The sequence below is a fragment of the Hibiscus syriacus genome, unplaced genomic scaffold, assembly GCF_006381635.1.
Source record: "Hibiscus syriacus cultivar Baekdansim isolate YM2019G1 unplaced genomic scaffold, ASM638163v2 tig00111330_pilon, whole genome shotgun sequence".
NCBI classification, from domain to species: domain Eukaryota; kingdom Viridiplantae; phylum Streptophyta; class Magnoliopsida; order Malvales; family Malvaceae; genus Hibiscus; species Hibiscus syriacus.
In genome coordinates this window covers 7480678-7506431 of record NW_024063059.1, presented here as the reverse complement: position 1 = coordinate 7506431, position 25754 = coordinate 7480678, and the positions used below count along the sequence as shown (strand labels likewise).

The 25754-nt window shown below is 34.0% G+C and overlaps 1 protein-coding gene across 4 annotated transcripts; it reads right to left on the bottom strand.

Annotated features, from left to right (window-relative positions):
- Positions 1-202: 202 nt before the first annotated feature.
- On the bottom strand, positions 203-25754 carry LOC120158528 (serine/threonine-protein kinase AFC2-like). Of its 4 annotated transcripts, XM_039169347.1 has the most exons (13): positions 25734-25754; positions 3117-3287; positions 2425-2628; positions 2260-2286; positions 1996-2149; positions 1839-1887; positions 1624-1738; positions 1340-1431; positions 1035-1191; positions 890-954; positions 700-797; positions 516-618; positions 203-417 (listed from the first exon to the last, which is right to left on the bottom strand). In XM_039169347.1, exons 2-13 carry the CDS (start codon positions 3223-3225, stop codon positions 274-276), a joined length of 1317 nt encoding a protein of 438 aa, XP_039025278.1. In that variant the 5' UTR covers positions 3226-3287; positions 25734-25754; the 3' UTR covers positions 203-273. The 4 variants fall into 4 exon arrangements, with proteins under 4 accessions (XP_039025278.1, XP_039025275.1, XP_039025277.1 ...); XM_039169344.1 differs by lacking the exon at positions 25734-25754 and having other exon boundaries at positions 204-417; positions 2425-2634; positions 3124-3287; XM_039169345.1 differs by lacking the exons at positions 2425-2628; positions 25734-25754 and having other exon boundaries at positions 207-417; positions 3124-3287.

Sequence of the window (25754 nt, the reverse complement as noted above, 5' to 3'; positions counted from 1 at the left end):
ATTAGCATAATTATCAATCTTATTGCGTGTATCCATCATCCAACGCATGTTTGGCAATCCAAGGATATGATTCCATTTAAGGATTGGAGATTGATTCAAACAACGCACCAAAGTAGAGCTAAGTTTGATCAAAGGACACCATTATACAAATTCTAACAGATGGATGCATCCGAGTCAGATTAATCTTTAGTGTGCAAATGCTATTGGGAGTTTGAGAAACAATACACATATGAATCCCTGTCTTAGTCTACCTACATCATTCAAATGCAAAGTTCACCTAAATTGGTCCCTACTGAAGAAAGGATGCCTTAGGGCTTCACGAGCTGTGAGCCTATCCTTTGGGTCGTATCTCAGCAATCCCTGCAGTAAATGAATCAAGTCCCCCCCTGAATGGTCCACATGCTGCATTATAAGGTTCTTCAACACAAACAACACAATACCCATTACTTTACATTACGAGTCATGAAAACCATCAAACCATAACTTTACCAACAAAGTTTGATAAAGATAGAAACCTGGAGACGAGGTAACTTAAGCACCGCTTTGATACTCTCCCTAGAGGTTGCACCATCTGGCCAATCTAATCGACCTCTTCTAACATACTTCTCAGAATGACGACTGGAATATAAGAAATTATCACCATTAATTTAGATTATAACTTATGGTATGATTACACAGGTCTATCGTAAGAACACGCACTCTAATCTCCTCAACATACGCTGAGGTAGTGAACCCAACACTCGCTCCATCATGGCAAGGTGCTCTAGATTCTCATGTGTTTGAAACAATGCCTCACCCTGTCAAAATATCAGACTAGTTGAATAAAAACACCTCACACCTATTAGAATCGCATCTAATAAAAAGACAAGAATCAATTTTCTGAACATACTGTGCATAATTCAACTAAAATGCAACCAACACTCCATATATCACAAGGATAACTCCATCCAAGTCCTATAAAACAAAATATATGAGAAATTACATCCATCATCTGACCATTTTCTAAAGCATCAATACAACCTGAAAATACATACCAAGAATAACCTCCGGAACACGGTAATGTTGCGTTGACACAATGTAAGTCTGATCTTGGCGCTCATAAGTAGTGCTACCAAAATCTATTACCTTAATAGCACTTGATTTTGGAAATCTTCTAAAGTACGACTTGTCCTTCGGAGATCGTGATTCACCCTGTCAGAAATATATATATTAAAATAAAATTAATTGGGAATCCAATCAAGGAAAATACCTTGCAATCAGGGACTTGAAACATAAACCAAAGACTGGCAGGCTTTTACAAAATTATAGATTAACAATAGAATCTCGTAAAGGAAAATACCTTGTAATCAGGAACCTTGACATACTCTGGGGAGACTAGAAGAATGTTCTCTGGCTTCAAGTCCGTGTGTATCAGGTGCAAATCATGCATTACTGAATATTTAAACAAAAGAACAATATAAGAAACAAGTACAAGTGTGAGCACAGTAATTGACAACCTGTTCAACACTTGTATAATTAAATTGAGGAATTCTAGTAAAGATTTAGCAATCAGAAACAAAAGCAGAACAGAAAAATATCATGAAAGAGATAGGCAGAGAAACTAGCTTAGTCGTTATTACACACAGGCTACACAATCCAATAGTTGTCTGCCAATCTCACGGTCAAGATCAATGGGAAATGAGCGATAATTGATTTTGCGTAGAAAATCATACAAGCTTGGTCCAAGCTTCTCAAACACCTGTCCAAACCATTTAAATTCACCCAGAAGTTTTAAGTTTAACCCCGTACCATTGGTGAGCAGGGGAAACAAATCCATCACAAATTAATAATATACTTACAATACAAACATGGTTACGATAGTCAAACCAGTTCCGTATTTGCACACAACTGCAAGGAATGAATCCATTTAACCATAAATTTTTTTCAAAAAGGTTGGTTACAAAGTAGCTAGTTCCAGTAAAATTAAAAGTAATTACAATGCTAATGAGGACTCACCGATTGCCACCTTTATCATGTTTTCTAAGCTGTTCCAACATCTCAATTTCGATCATGGCTGCTTCATGATACTTCTCAACTCCACGGACAATTTTGATGGCAACCATCTCTTTCCTCTCTCTATCCCAGCATTCTAGAACCTGACCAAAGGTACCTGTAAAAAATAGGGGATCAGGGATGAGGTCCCTAAAATAAAGGAAGGAATCACTAAGATTCAAATAAGCTATAGGTGAATGAATGGTGCAGAAGTTCATGAAGGTATACCTTCACCCATTTTGCTTTGTATCTTATCTGCAAAATAAGATTAAATGGAATTAGAAACAAAAAACTACTACAAACAATCAATTATGTTTGCTTCTTCAATATTCAACTACCAAGAATTCTGAAACATGTAGATTTGTTTATAATGATGAGAAAAGTGAGATTTACAGCGAGAGGTTAAATTATCTCCAAGCTCAAATATATAATGTCCATCTTTGTCATCATGTCTCCATGGAGGAGAACCATTTTGAGCCACTCCCTTTAGAACTATAGACGAACTAGTAGTAATAGTACTAGCATAATCCGAATGTGCTCTTGCAGTGGAAAGAGCTAAGCCCGCCACTTTCCCAACTTGAGCACAAAACATTCCACCTGAGCCTACACACAGCCATTCATTCATTGCACCACTAAGAGATTAAAAATCAGCACTTTTTAACCCTTCCAAATTACCTTACAACCCCTCTCATTCACCAAAATTACCATAACTAAAATATATGCTAGCAAGAACAAATTTAGTTTCTAAAAGAAGCTTCCATGTAAAAAATCCCACAGCAAACAATATTTAACGTAAAATATACGTTCGAGAGAAATTTTACGTTTTTCATTATAGCGACTAGAATATCTTACAAATCCCTATGAACGGAAATTATCTTCTAGAAAAAGGGTAATTATATATATAAAATAAATTATATAATACTCATTGATCAGAAGAAGAATAAAACAAATCACATCAGATCTGAAACAAAAGCCATGAGAATACAAAAATCATAAATTCGAAACCCTTATTCGAGCAAATAAATAAATAACCAGATCAACGAAGGGAAAATCAAAATCGAAACAAAGATCTGATCGAAGAAAACACAATACCTGCGGCGGCAACTGAGTTACATCCCAGCCTAATCGTGGACGCTTTCTAGGTCGCCGATCCATATGCGTATGAGGGAACTCCGTCACGTGCTCCATCTCCATGATAGCAAATCTCAGGTCTAAAATATTCTTTCTTTTTTTCCCGAGAAAGAGACAGAAAATGGAAAAAACTCTCAAAATCCCTTTTTATATGAATAAATTAAAATAAGGCAAAAGCACGTTCTTAAACATAAAATTAAAGAAGACGATAAGGTTTTCTTTTCTTCTTTCGAACAAAGTAACAGCCTTGCCCTTGAGTCCTCTCCCATGCTTTTAACCTAAAAACTAACGCGGTTGTGATGATATCTGGCTGTACACGTGTCAGTCGCACCGCCGTTAGTTTGATCGAATATGCCAACTAAAATGTGCTAAATTCTTAATGGATATTAATAAGCTGAGTTAATCCTAAGGTCATCCCCAAACTATGTTCGAAATTTTAAATTGGTCCAAACCTTTAAAATCTTCTAACTAACTTCATAAAGCATCAATATTGTATCAATTAAGTTCATAAAATCTTTTAATGAAGGATTTGATTTTAATTTTAATTCAATTTAGTTCATATTTCTTTTTAGAGAAAATAACCTTAGTGACCGAAAATGCCTTATAATATACGATTTTAACCAATTTTTTTTGGATTTGCGAAAATGACCAACAAATTCGCAACGCGAACTCCAATTTCGTAACTCAGTTTCCAAATTCGCAACGCGAATATGTGAATTGCATTGCAATTTTCTAAACTCGCGTTGCGATTTTCCAATTTTACAACCCATTTTCCAAATTTGCAACGCGAATTTGTAAATCGCAACACAGAAGTCAAAGCGCGTTTATTTTTGCAATATTAATTTCGACACACAAATGTAAACAGTATTATCGCAAATCATAACATAAAACCCTAAATCATAACTCAGTCTCATCTCCATATCTCGCTCTCTACGGCGACATTCGTCCCCATCTCCAACGAAATCTATCTATCTCCATCTCTCATAGCAACCCTCACAACCATTCACGGTCAGAAATGTAAAATCTACCACCGAGGGTTAGTTTTTTTAATCTCTTATTTTTATTTTGAAATTTTTGTATTATTATTAGATTTTTCTTATATTGATGATAAATTTACTGGTAATTTCAATATATAGATTAACCATTTCACTTAGATTGCTTAGTAAATTCATTCGGTTGCTGCCAATACTACTAAACTATTTAGTCTTTAACCCTGTGAAGTTAGTATTTGTCTTTGTTTTGTCTTTTTGTTTAAGAAATGCAATTCATTCAAGTTTCAATTTGTAGAAGAATAGTTTTTGAAACTTAAATTCGCAACACAAAAATGAAAATCGCAACGCGAATTTAGTTTCGTGTTGCGATTTTCATTTTCGCGTTGCGATTTTCATGTTCGCGTTGCGGTTTTCATTTTCGCATTGCGATTTTCATTTTCGCTTTGCGAATTTAAGTTTCAGAAACTACTCTTCTTCTGCAAATTGAAACTTGAATGAATTGCCTTACTTTACCAAAAAACAAAGATAAATACTAACTTCACAGTGTTGCGAATTTAAGTTTCAATAATAAACTACTACTCTTTATGTTGTCCTTGAACCTGCACTAAACCTATATGTTATCCTTTTAAATGTTTTATAAGTGCTTACTTCTGAAATGTTATCTGATGCATTTTGTGAACTATGATGGAATAATGACTTGGGTGAATACCGTGCTAGTTTAAATTATATTTGGCTTTGTTTTCACTGTTTAATATCATGTCTGTTTATAGTGTATAATTTGTAGTGTTTGGTATATCTAACTTGGTATGTTTATTGTTTTTGTAGAATTTTTTTTTCGGCTCAATTGACCTTAAGGAATAAATTAAGCCTAGCCACTAAAATTACGTCGACGCTTACACCTCTTCAAAGAAAATTATTTGAGGATACTTGCTTCGGGCCATAGCTGAAAGTACAACATCCGGGTGGAGATGCTATGTTGACATATTTGTTTCTTCAGACCATGACTAATGATCTACCCTAGAGGATACAACGTGGTGATGAAGAGATATGGTTTCATTTTCCTCCGGCGTATACTTGTTTTGGGCGGGAGGAGTTTTGCTTAATCACTGGTCTACGCTTCGAACACGATGAAGTAATCCGGTACACTAGTAATATCTCCCGCCCATCATGGTTATCTCGGGTTTTTCCTGAGCTGGGAAAGTCAAAGCCGAGTTTACACGTCAACGACTTGAAGAGATTATTTGTTAAAGATGGTTTTACTCGGATGGATGACCTTGATGTTGTCCGAGTATACCATTTATTACTTTTGTATGCCGACTCTTTAGGCAAAGAGGGCAGACAACCTATTTTTGAGGACCTAATATTATTGGTAGATGACCTAAATGCATGGAACCTGTTTTCGTGGAGTTCATATCTATGGAAAGGTACCTGAAGAAGTTGTCGTCTCTCTTTGAGGACCGAAAACGTTTACGGGGCGATAGTTCTAAATACACTTTGGCAGGCTTTATTTGGGCCTTTAAGGTAAGAATTTCTATATAATGTTTCTAAATTTATATTTAATTATTTAAGAATTACTGATGTTTGTGTATTATATTGTTTGTAGATTTGGATATTTTAGGCTTTCCCCAGCATACGGACATATGCGATAAAAAATTCAAATGATATTCCTAGGGCTATTACCTGGAGGAGGATCCGCCTGTTGGATTGGGAAGAGTTACTACCATATACGATGATGAATGTAAGTTAACACACAAATACTACCATATATAAACAAGTTATTACTAGTACACGTTTAACTTTGTTTGAGCTTTTATATTGTTAGGAGGCCAACTATCCATTATAGAGGCTGACACCCACAGAGGCTGAGCTTGCCACTGATTGGTGGCAAGATAGTAAGCGGTTTTTTATGGGATGGATGATGAGCACCCCCTACTTCGAGAGACATCACCTGATCGGGCCGATTCTACAGCTTGACGCCCGGAGCCATCACCTAATCGAGCCTCTTCTCCACCTCCACCATCACTTATTCCATCACATCATCGAGCCTCTTCTCCACCATCACCTCATGATAGGCGACTGGCAAAGAGGCCACGACATTTATCTCCCTGTTCTCTTCCTCCACGGGATGAGTTAGGGAAGTTACGTGATGAGATCGGTGCTTTGCGTCATGAGGTCGGTGCTTTGCGTGAAGACAATGGTGCGCTACGTAATGAGGTACGGTCTTTACGTGGTGAGGTGGATGTTTTAGGCGATGACAATGGTGTGCTACATGGTGAGGTATCTACTTTACGTGATGAGGTAGCCGCTCTACGTGAGATTGTTTCATCGTATAATGAGGTTCATACTCTACACAATGAGGTAAATTTGTTTAATACTATACTAAAAATGCAAATAACCTTTTTTCAGCATTATTTATTTATTTATTTACTGATTTATGTATTAATTTATTTTCAGCGGCCCGATAAGGTAAATGCTTTACGTCGGGTTTTTCTTGCACGATAGGGTTCACGCATCAGACGTCGTGCACTTGCCATTACATCTCCTTTCATCCCACTAGTGCCAAGACTCCGTAAGAAGAAGCCCGATGCACCTGTCATCGTTCAAGAGGCGTCTCCTATCGTTCAAGAGGCCTCTCTCATCGTTCAAGAGGCCCCTCCCACCGTTCAAGAGGCCCCTGTCATCGTTCAAGAGGTTTCTCCCACCGTTCAAGAGCCCGATTCACATGGCTCTCGACATATTGATAAACCCCCTCCCGTACCCAATATGATGGATACGAGTTGGCTTTCATATGTGTTACCGGCCAGTACCTTTCCTCAGCAGGAGAGGGGAACACTACCGGACACAATTACGGATAATACCCTTTGGGCTAAGACCGCATTTGATTTTTATCTACATGAGCGGAGCAAGGGGTGTTATTCTGACATATGCAAACTCGACGATGTTATTCAGTTGTTTCTTGATCAGTCTTGGTGGGGTATTTTATTAGGGGTTGAAGATAATGGCTATCTCGAAGGAGTGGTAAGTCTTTTATTCTTCTTATATTGCATTTTGATTAATTTTTTTTAAATTTATTAATAAATTCACTAATCTATGTATTTTTTTATAAAACAATATATTGATGCATAGGTGTCACGTATTCTATTAATAAGGAAATTGAAGAAAATAAAAAATACTCGATGGACTATTATGCCGACGTCTTTTCACGTAGCTCACTTGAAGGATCCGATAGATGCTTCATATATGTTGGGTAATGGAAAAGCTAAACTTTATCGTGCGTGGTGGGAGGTCGATAAGGTTAGTATTTATTTTTTGAATATTTTAAAGGTATTTACCCCTATTTTGGAACGTCGTCATTGGCTTCTCATCGAGATTCAACTCTCATCCCTGAAGACAATAGTATATGACAGCATGTTAAATTACATACCATTGTATGATTTGAGAGATATTATTTGTAAGGGATGGAGCGCTCATTTGGCGAAATACTTGAATGCAGTTGATTATTGGACTAATTCTAGAAACAAGAAGCCAAAAAAGTTTAAAGTTACAATGATCAGAGACGAGATCGCTCCACAACAAACGGAGGGAGCCAGAGGGGATTGTGGTCCTCTCGTTTGCATTTGCTTGGAACGTTTGGCGACAGGAAGTAAATAGTTTCTACCTCCCACAGATAGAGATAGAGGTGCAGTAGGCTTGTGGTTTCGGCATTTTATGGCTAGAGCGATATATGTGAGACGCTGCCTACCTGCTTCTGCATGCTGAAAGTGTGCATAAACAATTGGTAAGTTTGAGCAAGTGTTGTTAACATATATACTCTTTGTTGGTTTGAAAATGTTTGGTTAAGTACCTAGAATTCAATAATTTGTTGTTTGTTGGTTTTAGATGTGTAGAAAGTGTTGTTTGAGCAAATGTTTGGTTTCTGCAGGTTAATCCTGAAGTGAGTTGCGTGAAATTGATGTATTTGTGCATAAACAACTATCTGGGGTACACTTTTTTTGCTTGTTTAATTGAATTTTACGTTGATTTGAAAAAGTTGATTTGTTTAATTGATGAGGAAATAAGAATTATTTTTTGCTTGTTTAATTGATTTGTAAAATATGATTTGTAAAAGTTGATTTGTTTAATTAATATGTAAATAAGAATTATTTTTTGCTTGTTTAATTGATTTGTAAAAGTTGATTTGTTGTTTATTCAATCTGCATTATGTTGAAGGCAAAAAAGACCTGTTGAATGTACACTTTCTCAACGCGAAAGTCAAATTCGCGTTACGATTTTTTCGTTGCGATAGTCAAATTCACAACGCGAAAGTCAAATTCGCAACGTTAAAGTCAAATTTGCAACGCAAAATTCAAATTCCATTGCGATTTTCAGTTTACGATTTCACGTTTTGAATTTGACTTTCGCAACAATCACAACGCGATAATCGCGCTGTGAATTTGACTTTCGCATCAATCGCAATGTGAATTTGACTTTCGCGTTGTGAATTCAAGGAAAACACTTTCAAAAAGATAACAGACAACAATCTGATAAGTGATAACAACTGAACAAATCATAGCAATGTTCAAACTCAAGTTACTAATGAATATCTAACTAAAAATGTATGCATTCACATATAAAATACACATAATACAGCGTTTGCATTTAAAAATCACCTAAGTTAATAAGTCCCAAAAGGTGAAGTTGATTGTGATTGGGATTTTGATTTTGATTTTCTTTTGCTTGGCACCATATGAGCTTTGGATTTTGATGAGGATCCATATTTTGGTAGAGGAAAAGATGATTGTGATGACACTGGTGATCCACAGGTCAACCTTGTATGACCACTTTCCTTGCACCGACTACATGTCGATATCCTCTTCTCTTCACCCTTAGATGTTATACGATTGTGATTTTTTGGTCGGCCAGGTAGCCTGCTATACATGACTAGTGGCAAAACTGTTTGTAAGTCATCTGGTATGTCCCACTCAGAAGGATGTGGAATAGGGTAGACAATCTCGGCATAAGTCTGTCGATATACTTCTGTAGTGTAGCAATCCATACCGTATGCGCTTGAATAATCTTGGTTTAGATGAAGAGCAACTTTTATAACATGACCACACGGATAACCAGATGTTTGCCATTTCATACAACTATACGTCTTTGCATTTAGATCGATAAGCCCATTTAAGTTATTATCCAATACTTCAAACAAAGTGTTTAAACATGGTTCAACTCTCCATGACGTTGACTTCACAACACATTTCGTTATCTTTTTTTCAGTCCATGGTGTAACACGACGTTCCAATGTTCCTGTAAATTTAAATAAATAATACCTAGTAAAATATATATTAAATATGATAAGTTACGAATTTAAAGAAATAATACCTGCATGGTTTCTTTTCTTGTAGTACCACTGTTGAATAGAGGCTCGAAAAAACTCCATTAACATAGTAATGGGTAATTTTCGGGAATGACGACTTAGAGCGTTGATCTTGCTCCAAGTTGATGTATTCTTGACCATCTTTAAAACCCAACATCTTCTAGTGTTTGAGCACATTGAGGCAAAACACGTCTTAAATAATTTATATGCTTATTAAAATCCACTTCCCGATAAGCTTTTACAGCCTTCCAGTATGTCCATTTGTGATTTTTTATACCAACAGACCTTGATTTTAGATTTCTGTACAAATAAACACCACAAAGTCCATGAAAAGCATCTGGGAAACACCTTCTAACAACGTTGTCAATTGAGTTTTTCCTATCAGATATGATTGTCAGATTGCTAATAGGACCTATGCAATCCCTAAGATACCCCATAAACCATGTCCATAAATCAGAGGTTTCAGATTTGCCAACCCCGTAAGCTATTGGCAGTATCCCATTGTTAGCATCCATGGCTACTGCTAATAAGTCTACTCCAATGTATCGACCTTTCAAATGTGCTCCGTCAACTATAATAACTGGGCAAATGCAAGTAATAAACGAACGAATCTACAAAATAATATACACAAGACATATAATCATTTAAATGTGAAATGCATGTAACTAACAAAAATGAGTCAACAAAATTATATTGATTTACTAACCGCAACACCAATGGCAATAAACAACAACTCAAAGTGTTCATCTCTATCTGTTTTGATATGAGTTATCGACCTAGGATTTTTCAGCTTTAAATTGTGACAATAAGCTGACAGTTGGGCAAACGATGCTTCTGGAGACCCCCTCAACAATTCCAAGGCATAACATTTGGCTCTCCAAGCTTGAGAATATGAGATACTAATCTTGAACCGATCATTCATGTCAGTCATAATTTCATGTCCCCGATATACTCTGCCATTCAAAAACATTAACTCAGCCAGAAAACCACCCAACACATTTTTGTTTGCCTGTATATGGTGAGGAAAAACTTGGGTTCTTGAAAATGTATGTTTATCAATAAAAGTCCTAACTTGAAACATTTCGCAATCTTTTATCCTCTTTGCAATCATATGCCACGTACAGTTTTTGTCAATCATACACTTTGTTTCGAAACGATCTTTGCTTGATTTGTTAACTTTTAGTTGATAACCATCTTCCACACATTTCGTATACAAAGCTATCTTCAAGTCTTCCTTTGTATAAAAAAAATCATATTTCTTGATACGAATAACTTTTGTGTAACAATCAACTGCTATCTTTACCAACTTTTCTTCCGGTATCTGAAGTAATTCTGGCATATTCGAGTTATATTCCCGTGGCATTTTCTTCTTTTTCATTTCTTCGGGGACTTCTTCTTCTTCTTCTTCTTTAGGGTTATATGAATTATAGAATGGATGTTCAACATGTTCATTCACAGTCATAACTTCCTCCTCATTATTATCAACAACATCTTCCTCGACAGCGGTTGTTTCATCATCAAAATTCGGGTATTGACCAATATCAAAATCATTACACACAGGGTATGTTTCTTCTTCTGAAACATCATCAAAATCTGCATATTGACCAAGATCAAAGTCCGGGTATTGACCAAGATCAAATTTCGAATACTTACTAGTACTCACAATTTTTTTTGTTGGCTCATAATCGTCTAACTGGTTAATACGAAAACTAGAATTTGGTGCTGAAAGTTGATTGGGATTTGGATTAGGAAAAGGTTGTGGGTTTTGAGATTGTGTTTGGTATTGGAAATGTGGTGAAACAAAATTTTCTTGGTGATGAAATTGTGGTGGAACTATTAAATTTTGAGGTTGATAACAACGTTGTACATTGTGAGTACCATAAACTGGGGTTGAAGAACTTAGTTGATTACTACCCACTATTGACCCAACTTCACTACTTCTAGGTTCAACAACATACAATGTAACATCATCTTCTTGCGAAACACTAATGTAAGCAATGAATCATTCAACATCTTAATTGTCGGTTAACAAATAAAATTTACCTTTTCTCTGATAAGATAGCCTAAATCCACTTAGAGGCTCTAAATTCAATTTCTTTGCAACAAATAACATTAGAGTTTCATAAGTTAACTTTTTTAATGACAGTTTTAGTTGAAGATTCATGGGTAAAGGCACATATTGTAAAACACCATGAACATTCTCCCATAACCCTCCAAAACACAAATCTATCCAAATATGATCAACATTAGATGATTTCATTCTACAAATTGTAAATTAATTTACTAAACAAACGAGATATAAACTACATATCATCACTAACTTAGAGAAAAACATACCTTTATTAAGTTGATAGTTGATAATTTGGGAGAGAAATCATTGAAAAATTATATAGAAATAAAATTATGTAAAAAAATTAGAGATGGGGAAGGATGTTGTTGGATATAGGAACAGATGTCGCCGGAGAGAGTGATAGATGGAGATGGAATGAGTTGCGATTTAGGGATTTAGGTTATGAGTTGTTGCTGCTGCATAGTTATATACCTAAAAGATTTGTGTTGCGAAACTAAAACCTGTTGCGAAATTAAATTCGTGTTGCAAATTCGAAAATCGAGTTGCGAATTTGAAATTTCAGTGTTGCGAATTTGGCAAACGCGTTGCAAATTTGACTTATTTGTTGCGATTTTCTAAATTCGCGTTGCGAAATTGGAAAATCGCAACGCGAATTTAGAAAATCGCAATGCGATTCACATATTCGCATTGCGAATTTGGAAACTGGTTGCGAAATTGGAGTTCGCGTTGCGAATTTGTTGATCATTTTCGCAAATCCAAAAAAATTTGGTTAAAATCGTATATTATAAGACATTTTCGGTCACTGAGGTTATTTTCTCTTTCTTTTATGCTATTAATATTAATGCTTCTTTATTCTATTTATTATTTTACGCCTATTAATTTTTATTATTTTGATCCTTAAATTGCTTTACGACTTTAATTTTATATAAATCAGCTTTCCCTTTACTTTTAGCACCTTTCAATTTCATCCCTAGAATATGTGTTGCATCTTACATTTTAGTTAATTAAGTTTACTTTGTTTACAGTTTAGACATGTTTTAATTTATGCATTATTTTCATTTTTAAGTATGCATTTTTGTATCTATATTATTTTGGTCCTTAAGTTATTTACACATTATATTATATGTATAATATTTTTATACATACTTTAATGTTAATTATACTTATGGATATTTTTAAAAAAATTTGGTTAATAAGTGAAATTTATTTGGTTACTTATATGGGTCATTAATTAAATTAAATTTAAATTTGTAATTCTAATTGTTATGACAATGACATAATTGATTAGGTATAAAAAATGTATTGTGAGTTGATAATATTTTCGCACGTGTAATTGACTCTTGAACCCATTTTCTGGTAAAATAGATCCTCAATTTTAATTTTAATATTTTTATCTTAAAATAATTTTATTAAAAAGACAATTTTTTCTATATGATTCAGTCACATCTTAGATTAAGATTGGTGACGTTTCTTTAACCACATATTTTTAAGAAAGAAAGCCCCAATTCATCGAAGCTCTTTAAAACAACTATTTTTTAAAGATGTTTAGATAAACATACATACAAATATCACATACCAGCGAATATCATTCATGTCACATATACTTGCATCACAAACATACTTATAAATAAACGTGACATTATATGATTTTAATTTAAATTGATCTTCATAAGTCAATATGAAAATCAATAGTAAACAATAGGTAATAAGCATCCACATGAGATCATGAGCGAAACATAGTAGGGTTAAAGGGACTCTAAGCCCCTGCTAATTATTTTTTAAAATATTAATTAATGTTAAAAATATATATTTTTTAAAAATAAAGAAAGAAATATTTATCAATCTTCAATTTAAAATATTATACTTATGAAAAATAAAAAAATGTTTTAACTCCACTATAATAAATTTTTAGTTACATTCCGGTGTAAGATCACATTAAACCATCCATGTTGTGCATTGTGACTTAATTCCTTCAAACCATCGTCGAATTTACAATTTACAACCCATTGCAGAATAATAATAAAATAACTTATCATTCACATTAACCTAAAATGTCATACTATGAATCATACCATAGATAAAACTTCATGCAAGAATACCATGTTATCTTCTAGTACATACAAATTGTATAAAGAATATATGTTATTAAAAATATGGTGTTTAAACCAATTACACTTATAAGGATCCTTGTAGAGTTAGACCCTACCTAAAGGTTTTGGGCAACTCATTTATATATATATAATATATATATATAATATATATATATATATATATTATATATATATATATATATATAATGATCCTTTGACTATAAAGTACTATTTTATTAAGTTCCTCAATTATTATATATATATATATGAATGATGTTTAAAACATTTGTGTACTCTAACCATATAGTTTTGTTTTAAAGTGTTTATGTGTGCACTCTAATTCATTTATTTTTCTCTCGACACCCTCCAACCAATACTAAAAAAAATGGTTGGATCTACTGTAGTAACACCTCAGAACTCCTAGGGCTCTGGCACCCTGAAGTCATTAAAAATAGGCGCTCTCTTGGGCAAGCCAGACTGTAGTAACATTTTTTTTAAATGTTAGATTATTAATGATTTATTTTAGAATTTAAAAAAATTAATATGTTACTATTTTTTAGTTACTTGGAAACTTTTTTATTCAGATATTAAGTAGTTTATCTTAGACTCTTTAAAATTCAAACTAAATTTGAGCTCGAATTGAGGCCATTCAAATTGAATATTAATTGAATTTAATTAAATTAGACTTAAATAATTAATGATGAACTCGTCTCATTTATAACCCTAATGACATCTTATTCTTTCAAGAGAAGGTTCATGCAAATAGAGGTGAAGAGAAAATAATTTTAAATATTAAATTAAAATTGAAGAAAGTTATGGAATGAAACACCAAACTTTAGGGCTTTTCATATATAGCGCCAAACTTTACATTTTCCTTTAAGTTCTGAATCATTTCAATTTAATCCTTAAAATTCATAATTTCTTAAATAAGTCCAAAATTATAGTTTAGGCCAAATTAATATTTTGAATTATCACAATAAAAAATACTAATTGCAACGCTCCAAATCTCATATTAGTAGTTTCGAGTCAAACCGAGAGTGTTTAGGATAGGTTCTTTAGCTTTGTAGGAGGCCTTGGCCCTTTTGGAGTGGAATTGGGCTTGGATAAACCCTAAATGAACTTAAATAGGAATTTTTGAATTGTTTCCAAAATTAGAGGGACCAATGAAATAAATTACCCTTTTTTTAAGGCTGAGCCCTATTTATTTGGGATTACCTCACGCTTGAACCCTTATTTTTCACTCTCCTTTGCCTTTTACCCCTCTTCTCTTCATCTCTTCTTCAAGTTGGAGGCTAGCAAAAAGGTGGTAACTTTAGCACATTTCAAGCTTAATTTGAAAACACCAAGGTAAGGTTTGTAATCCTATCATCCCAAGCTTCATTTCAAGCCCTCAATATTATATTTTGGATATGGTGGCCATAGAAAGGGGTTTAGTGTGGGTTTAAGAAGACTTAGCCATCTAGTCCATTTTTGATGGATTCGAGCCTTATGAAGTCTTATTAACTCACTCTCAACTTCCTAAATAAGTTAGTCACTGTTGACGCCGTTTTTTGCCCTGGTGGGGAAAAACTTGGTACGAATTAGGGGTTTTCTTTGAAAAGGTTTTGAAATTTGAGGAGTCTCCACCAATCATTATATGGTGTAATCGGGACACCATAAAAAACCGGGTGACTTTAATAAAACATTTTATTTTTATCAAAATACCAAGTTTTAGGATATGCGAAAACCAGAAAATAGGTTCAGGAGCCAGTTACGCATGGGGAAGGATTAATACCCTCAGAGCGCCCAAAAATTGGTACCTAGTTTATTACCCTATATTTAGAATTGAAAATTTTGAGTTTGAACTTTATCTAATTTAAAAATCATTACGTATGCAAAGTTGAAAAGGGTATTCGTTTATTAAAGCCAATAGCATTCGCCTCTAGCATAAATGTGGGAGATCAACTATTGTGCCCAATAACTAGACATTGCCTCGATTTTAGAAATCATGATGCAATCTTGAAAAGGATGTCGACCTATTTTGGGAATCGTCAGTAGTCACACCTTGTGCATACTTGCGGGAGATATACTATTGACTCCCTAATATAGTGAACATTGCCTTAGGTTTTAAAATGAGATGCAATCCAATAATTTTTTATTAACCCTAATTAAACTAAGAGTATATTAAGGCTTTTTTCTAGCTCAAAGTGTGAAATTATGAATAATTAAGGAACCTAGAGGCATAAACCTAAAACTATATATGCTCTAATATTATTGATCTCTTGGAAATGTATATGCTAAGGCAAGCAATTCTGTGTAAGTATACACAATCAAATCAAGTAATAAAGGGTAAGTGAGTTATCGTCTCCTCAGGGATTGGTCGGTTCTTTTTAAGTTTCACCACAACCAGAACTAATTGTCACAAGCTAATTCTTGAAGTCTTATCAAACTAGAAAATTATTAGTAGTAAAATAAAGCAAGAAAATATTATAAAATATGATTGCAGAAAAGTTTGTTCGAGGCTAAATAAATATGCAAAACTATCGAATTAAAATAAATAAGGCAAAGAAAAGCGTTGATTTAAATATATTCAAAACAACCTCACATATTCAGACTTTTCATAGAGCACTCATGCTAATCTTTTGTTATGACAAGCAATTATTCTAAGTTTAGAATGAATTGTTATGATATACTTAAGTTGCCCGACAGGATTACTGTGTATTCTTAGACGGTTGTTATGGCAATACTACTCAGCGTTAACTACAACCCTTGGTTTGTCAGACTGTTGTTGTAGCAATACCTCTCAGTGTGAACTATAATTGTTGTCTATCCTACTCTAGCATCTATCCCTTTTAGTCGATTGAAACCCTCTCCTTATCTCTAAGGAGATAAGTTAGAACATCACCATCCCAGATCCATTCCATTGTTCACGTAGATCTATCTTAATTCTCTTTAATCTAAGAATTAATATCTAGACAAACAATAATCTCTCGAAGCTCTTACAATGTCAATACATGTTTCACCTAGACCCCAGGCAATCTCTCGAAGCTCTTACAATGTCAGGGTAAAATATTTAAACAATGAACAAAACATACATGAGCAAAATCATAATTCATCATTCATTAAACATAAAATAATTGTTTCGGCAAAACAAAGATTAACACCAAGTAATGCAGTTCATGGTGTTGTTCAAAAAGTCAACCAAAGTATCATCGTTTTAATATAACCCCAAACAAAGTAAAGAAATTAAGAACAAAAGAAGAATGACTCCTAAAACTGGGGGCTCTGTCGTGACATCTCTGATCAACACCGTGCCTGCCCTGGCGGCCAACCTCTCTCGAGGCCTGACCACCGCTTTGTTATAGCCTGGATATGGAGGACACCAAGGACGATCAGTTGGAAAATGGTGGGGAAGCACTGCAGTTGCTCACTCACGCTTCAGTTAAAGCTATTCTTACTTCCTTGCCTCCTCTTTTTGGCGGTTGTGGCTGAGTATTTATAAAGGGAAATCTCCTAGGGTTTCACGTAAGTGAAGATTCCCTAAATACCCATTATTTTATTAACCAGTTAAAAAAGGAAAGGCGGTTGGTTGTTGTCAGAATCTTGAGGGCTTGCTTGCACATGAGGGTAGTCGTACAGCTAGCATGTGACATAGGTAATTCGCCATATCCGCTTCATACTTGCAAGATAAACCTTGCCTTGGCGAGATAAATCTACTCCTCGTTGTCTTTATCTTCTCTATTCCACTGCCCCTTGTGAAATACTTTGTCGCGGCTGAAATGTTCTTCCTTAGCTAATTTCCTGCACATACACAATCCACACAAGCCCTTTCTTCTCGGTAGCATCAATCATGGTTCTTTCGGGTAAAGAACCAAGTAATGGTTCTTTCGGCTTTGTATAGGGTAAGGAAGGTCTAATCTTGTCACTTGTCAAAAGTATATAATTAATGAAGTAGTAAAAGAACCTTTAATTCATTTGATATTCAAAGAATTATAAGATTAACACTTGATTTGTTTCTCATAACCTTGTAAACGACATGAGTTCAATCAACAAAATATTTATTGAGTATATAAAGAAAGAACAAAAACGCGTTCAAATAGGACAAAGCCAGTGCAATAAGGTTTCACGGTGGATGGAAGAACTTCTTCTTAATTGGCACCAGAATGTCTCATTATGAATTAAAGGTTAATACCCCTAGGTCAAACAAAATCTGGACCTTGCTCCTCGGTGCCCCACAGATCTCAGTGATGTGCCTTGAACTTCAGATGGTGCTAACATCACGTCCATAGCTCTCAATCCTTTTTTAAGTACGAATGAGGTGACTTCATTTTACCTCAAAAACTTCTATCGCAAAATTCTTCGTGAGTTTCTCACAGGATTCGTGATTAATGCACATTGAGATGCAATGTATATCATGCAATGTACAATGTATAGATGCTAATGCAAAGATGCAAAAATGGGAATACAAAATACAAAAATGTAAATGCAACAAAAGAATTGATCCAAAAAATAAGTGTTCCTTGAATAATTCTTGAAAAACAGAAAATGTCTCGGTACACTGGGGAAGTGAAAATCTGGTCTATCTTCAAGTTGTCTAGCTCCTGTGAGCTCTTGGGTATTGCATCGTCTTTTATCAGATTTAGGTATATTGAAAATATTCCAAGCTTCTACTTTGTCTCGTATTTTCAGAAATTTTTGAGTTGGTTCGTGACCTTCAACTGTTGGCTTTAGCTTCGAATCTTCTTGAGTCCAACTTGTTACCTCAGCAGGTAGATGTCTGGCCTGTCTCCTTAGTAGGTAGACTATCTTTTGAAACTACTCAATCTTCATAGAGAATCTTTAAAATTCTATCGAACCCAATGAAAGCCATTATTGTGGGCATTGTTTTTCAAGAACTTTATAAAAGATCAGTTATTTCAGGGATTAATACCTTTAAAGGATATGTCATGTTCATGCAAAAATATAACAAAGCACAAGACAAGACAAAAGGAAATCAGGTTAGTAGAAACAAGACGAAAATAATCAAGTTAGTTAAAATGATTATTTAAAGAAATGTAAGTTTAGCAAAAAATAATTAAATACGGCTTAAAGCTGAGACTGGAAAATATACAAAGGAAATTAAGAGTCCTAACCTCATGCGTTCTAGTTCTCCTAGGTTATTCACACGACTTTGGGGGTAGGTCTACTAATTTCTTTACATGAGGTTGGGTTCTATCAAAGGGTTCCCAAGCCATCTTTAAAACCTGCTAAGGTTGACTCCGATTCTGGCCTATTACAGACTTTCCAGAGGTAATATGTCAAACCCACACAAGGAAACCTAATTCTTCATGTGAGGTGTGACGTTTCCCCTACTTAAGTAAATCGAGATTGAGATCGAGTTTAGAGCTATGATATGCAACAATTCTAAATATTTACAGAAGTGTAAGCATTAACCATAGAGAAAATCTTTTTTTTCTTTTTTAAAATAACATAATGAACTGTAAATTAAATAAGATCGAACTCGTAATTTTTAGAATCCTAAATCTAGGGTAACCAACTCGTGGTTCGACTCTCATATTGTTTAAAAAGCAAAATGTCCCCAGCGGATTCGCCAAGATGTCAACACCATTTTTTGCCCGGGTGGGGAAAACTTGGTACGACTTAGGGGTTTTCATTGAAAAGGTTTTGAAATATGAGGAGTCGCCACCAATCATTTAAAGTGCGATCGAGACACCAAAAAACCGATTCATTCTAATAAAATATTTTATTTTTAACAAAATACCAAGTTTTAGGGTCTACAAAAACCAAAAAATAAGTTCGGGAGTCTGGTACGCGTGGGGAATGATAAGCACCCCCATAGCGCTAAAAAATGGTACCTAGTTGATTACCCGCTATTTAAAATTGAAAATTTTGAGTTCGAAGTTTATCTAATTTAAAAATCATTATGGATGCAAAGTTAAAAAGGGTTTCTGTTTATTAAAGCCAATAACATTCGCCCCTAGCATGAATATGGGTGATCAACTATTGTGCCCAATAACCAGACATTACCTCGATTTTAGAAATCATGATGCGGTATTGAAAAGGATGTCGAATTATTTCGGGAATCACTTGCATTCTTGCGGGAGATATACTATTGACTCCCTAATAAGTGAACATTGCCTTAGGTTTTAAAATGTGATGTAATCCAACAATTTATTATTAACCCTAATTAAACTAAGAGTAGATTGACTTTTTCTAGCTCAAAGTGTCAAATTATGAATAATTAAGGAACCTAGATGCATAAACCTAAAAATGTAGGCTCAAATAATATCTTTAAATCATTTTAACGAATTATTGAGTCTTTATTGTTAAAATGAACCTCGGGCATAAGCGATGACCAAGTAAAAAATTCTCCTAAATTAAAGGACTAAACCTAAAATCCGAGTAATCTAGATTATGACTAAAATATTAAAAATATAAATCAAAAGGTGTAATTTAAGATTAAAATTTTAGAACTAAATTAAAAAAGGGTCTAGCTTGAAATTAACACTAAGGTAAAGGCTAATAAATAATTATTATAATATATTCTCAATGTAAAGTATTATTATAAAATAATAAAATGCGCCCGATATATACATAAATAAAAACATATAATATGCACATAATATAATATAAGTAAATAATATAAGATATATTTAATAAATGTAAAATATAATGTAAATATAGTAAAAGCATATATACATAATCATAACATTTAATGATACATATATATTAAAATAAAAAAATAGAAAGTTTAAAAATATATACATATACAAATGAGCATAGGTGGATAACTTTTAATCCTATACAATTAATATAAACATATATGTACAATAAAAACATATATATATATATATATATATATATATATATATATATATATATATATATATATATTACATGCAATTAACGTTCATCTATTACCATGAAGTAAATGCAAATGTAAATATGAAGAATAATTTTTAATGGGCACATATTAAAGGAAATAAATATAAATACTAACATGATTCTAAAATGGATGGAAAATAAACTTATTTGGTAATTATATAAATGAAAAAATAAATTAAAACAAATGCAGAAATTAAGAAAATTATTTGAATGTAAGCATAAACTAATAAATTGGTAACTTTGACTAAGTTAATAAGGATTCAATTCTACGTTTAATAAGTAAATAAAAAATCACAAGGAAAAAAGGATGAAATCACATGAAAATAAAGGTTATGAGGACCATAATGTGATTTACCACAAGACAAGTGACCAGAATACAAAAATTGAAAGTATCGCATCAAATTCATAAATAAATAAAGATAACAAAACTAATTAGTAAATAAAATGCAATAACATAAAATTCAATGATCAATTTCAATTAAATGGCAAAATAAAACAATGACTAAATTAAAACAAAACAAAACAAATTGATAAAACTGCAATAAATTATAAAAGGGAAGTACAATGGGCAAAATGCAAAAACATGGCAAATATAAAGGGACATGTAAAAAAAATAAACAAAAAATTATTATTATAAAATAAAAATAGAAAATTGTGAAATGTGGACAAAATTTAAAATAATTACATGAAATAAAACGAAATAGGTGACCAAATTGAATACGAGGAAAGGTTAAGTGGTTGCGTGCATGATTAGACTTTCAAGGCCAAAATGCACAGCTTTGGGGACCAAAAACGACGTCGTTTTTCTTTGGGTATAAATACCATTTATCTCCTTTTTTCATTATTATCTCATTTTTCCTTTTTTTAGAGAGAGAAGCTCTCTCTTCTCTCTAAACTTCCCTGGAATTCGGCGGAAGTCTTATCGTCGGTCGCCACAGTCATAGGTGGCTGTTCAGGACCAAATTTCATGGGCCTTCTTGCCTCGACGTGGTGGTCACAGATTCGGGCTTGGTTTTGCTAGATCCAACAAATAACTCGAAGAAAATGGTCGAGAACGTTTCGACTTGTACCCCTCAATCTCTGCCATTAGATCACCTCTATTTCAAGATCTATTGCTCGTCGGCCTCTCTTCTCTCTCCTAGTCATTCGAATCTTCGAACGAGGTACCCCAACACCAGCTAAGCCTCCGATGAAAGTATGGCTCCCTCTTTTCTTCTCGATCTTTCTTTTTTCTGCGTTTATTTTTCTTAATTTTGAATGAAAATTGAAATGTGAAAGCAATGATATTTTTGTGATATGCTAGTTTCAAAAAATCAAGAAAATAATCTTTTGGAAATTATTTTTATTATTGTTGAAACCGAAAGATGGGGATCCCCTTTACATATTTCTTTTTCGGGTTGTATAGAACCCATTTATATATCTGAAAAAATAAAAAAAAATCAGCTGTTGGGATCTGATGGAGTTGGTGGTGGCATAGTGATCGTGGCAGGGGGATGGTGGCACAGTAATCGGGCATCTAGATATTCGAGTATTGATCACTGTTTTATATATATATATATGCGTGAAAATTAGTGATTGCAGTAACTCATTCCTTGGTGTTTGGGAGAAAGCTCTAAAAGAAAAGGAAAAGAAAAGCTAGCCCTTGGTTGAGTTGGGAAGTGTTCCATTAGCTTAGGAATTCAATGTAACATACTTATAACTCACCTCTAACACTTGTAGACCACTGTATGTGTTTGAGTAGTTTGCATGAGTTATGAAGCATACAAGCATGTTCATGGTAGATTTCGGTAAATGGTATTTTCCAACATGTTTATAGGCCTATCATGACCCCTCTTAACATACATAAGACTTAAATAACGTTTGGGGAACCTTAGTATGACTTTTGGAAGAAATGGGGGGTGTCATTTTGTGGTTAAATAGAGCGTTTCTAGATTTGGGTATCGGTATTAGATGAACAATATCAATATTATTCTTTAGATAGCCCAAAATAAAGGGGTTTTAGACTGCAAGTATCAATATCTTTTCTTCGGGGTATCGACACTACTCGTTGGGTATCGATACTCAAGGGTGGAACATTGGTACCATGTTCAGTTTACATATTTCAGTAGCCTATTTTGGTATCGTTACTCATGGGAGTATCGATGTAGTGTATCGATACCTTCAGTAAGGGTATTGATATTAAATTAAATTTTAAACATCGAAACAAATTTTGGTAATTATACTTAGATTGGTATTGATACCCTATATCAGAAAAATTGGTATTCTAACTAAGGGATCGATACTATTTAGTTCCCTCAATTTCTAGTAACCATTTTTAGTATTAGTACCAAGGGTGGGTTTTGGTACTCAAGTGTCAGTATTGATACTAAAAGGCTTAGTATCGGTACCATTGTACTAATTTAGGTAAGAAACCCAATTGATCAAGGGGTTTGAGAAGGGCCTTAATAATCACTTAATAACACTATAAGTGAGAACAATAATAAATACATTTATAGCTAGAAATACTACCAATTAAGATGACATAAAACTTGATTGATAAATGTTATTGTACGCAAATTCTACAAGCGGTAAATACTTCTCCCAAGATCCATGGAAATCAATCACACACGATCTTAGCATATCTTTCAAAACCTAAATCGTCCACTCCGATTGATCATCAGTTTTTGGATGAAAAGTCATGCTAAAGTTCAATCGGGTACCCAATGCTCTATGTAAAGATTTCCAAAATCTAGAAGTGAATCTTGGATCTCTGTCAGAAACTATGGAAACTGGTACTCCATTCAATCGAACTATCTCCTTGATGTATAGACCAACATACTTATCCATTGAATAATCAGTTTGAACATGAATGAAGTGGGTTGTCTTTGTCAATCTATCCAAAATTACCCAAATAGAATCCTTTTTATTTGGTGTCAATGGTAATCACGTTACAAAATCCATCATAATTCTTTTCCATTTCCACCGAGGAATGGAGATCGGTTGTAAAAGTTCATAATGCACTTGATGTTCAACTTTCACTTGTTGGCAGGTTAGACACTTTGCAACAAAATTTCTAATAGCTCTTTTCATGCTGGCCACTAGTATATTCCTTTTAAGTCTTGGTACATCTTGTTCCCTCCTGGAATAGTAAATGAACTACAATGAGCTTCATAAAGTATATCTCCTTTCAAATATTCATCATTTGGAATACAAACTCTGTCTCTGTAGTATTAGCATCCATTTGACTTTACTTCAAAGTCCTAGATGTCACCTTATTCTACTTGTTCTATCCTTGCTAAACACTTATCATTATTCCTTTGAGACTTCTTTATTTGCTCCAACAATAGTGTTTTAACTTTAATTCAGCCATCAAAGCACTGTTATCCTTTAATGCAAGCCGGGCATCTAACTTGCGTAGAGCTGCAAAAGTCTTCCGGCTAAGAGCATCAGCTACCACGTTGGCTTTCCTAGGGTAGTAATATATGATTACATCATATTATTTAAGTAGCTCGATCCATCTCTTTTGCCTTAGGTTTAGCTCCTTTTGAGTTAACAAATACTTTAAACTTTTATGATCCGTATAAATGTAACAACGCTCACTATATAAATAGTGGCACCATATCTTCAGTGCAAATACCACAGTTTCTAACTCAAGATTGTGTGTTCGATAGTTATTCTCATGTGACTTAAGTTGTATTGAAGTATATGCCACAACTTTTCCATATTGCATTAAAACACATCCTAACCCATTATGGAAAGTGTCACTAAAAATCGTGTAGTCCTTACCCGATTCTGGTTGCACTAGCACTGGAGCCTAGGTTAGAACCTTCTTTAAAGTTACAAAACTCTCATGGCATTCGTCCACCCAAATGAATGACACATATTTCTTTAATAACTTTGTCAACGGGAAGGAAATCATCGAAAAGTCTTTTACGAACCTTCGATAATATCCAGCCAAGCCCAAGAAACTCCATACTTCAGAAACATTTATTAGGACTTCCCAATCTAATATATCTTTTATCTTCTGAGGATCTACCCGAATCCCCTCTGCAGAAACCACGTGTCCAAGAAATGCCACTTCGGTTAACCAAAACTTGCATTTAGACAAACTTAGCATAAAGCCTCTCGTCTCGTAGTGTGAAGAATCACCCGCAGATGGGCGTCATGCTCTTCATTTGTCTTTGAATAAACTAAAATATCATCAATGAAGATGACCACAAAATGATCAAGAAAGGGTTGAAACACTATATTCATGAGGTCCATAAACGCAACTAGTGTATTGGTTAATCCAAATGGTATAACTACAAATTCATAATGGCCATACCGAGTCCTGAAAGCTGTCTTTGAAATGTCATTTTCTTGAATCTTCAATTGGTGATAGCCAGAACGCAAATCAATCTTGGAAAACACTAAAGATCTCTTGAGTTGATCAAATAAATCATTAATTCTTGGGAAAGGATACTTATTCTTTATGGTCACCTTATTGAGCTATCGATAATCAATGTAGAGATGCATCAAACCATCTTTCTTCTTTACAAATAGTTCCGAGCACCTCAAGGTGATACACTAAGTCTGATGAATCCTTTATCCAAAAGCTATTGCAAGTGAACCTTTGACTCACTTAGTTCCTTTGTGGTTATCCTGTAAGGAGCCATCGAAATAGGTGTTGTTCCCAGCATAACCTCAATTTGAAAATCCACCTCTCTATTTAGAGGTAATCCTAATAATTCCTCAGGAAATACTTATGGGAATTCTCAGATGGTTGGAATGTCTTCCAAACTTCTCTCATTGGCTCGAGTATTGATCATATTTGCAATGAAAGCTTGACATCCTTGTAGTATTAACTTTTTGACCGAAATTACAGATATTACATTAGCTAAAAAGTCGAATCTCTCACTGACTACACTTACTTTTGATCCATCAGAACTTTTCAACATTACTCACTTCAATCGATAATCAACTATGGTATGATAACGATACAACCAATCCATACCTATAATAACTTCAAACTCATCAAAGGGTAATTCAATTAGATTAACAGGGAATTCAATTCCATGAATCCTTATAGGACACCCTCGATAAATTTGATTTACCCGAGTACTATGCTTTAGCAGATTAGTCACAATCACCTAACTACTTATATCTTCTAACTGAATTGTCCATTATCTCACCAATTTACTACTAACATAAGAATAAGCGGATCATGGGTCAATTAAAACGAAAATAGGTTTATCAACTAA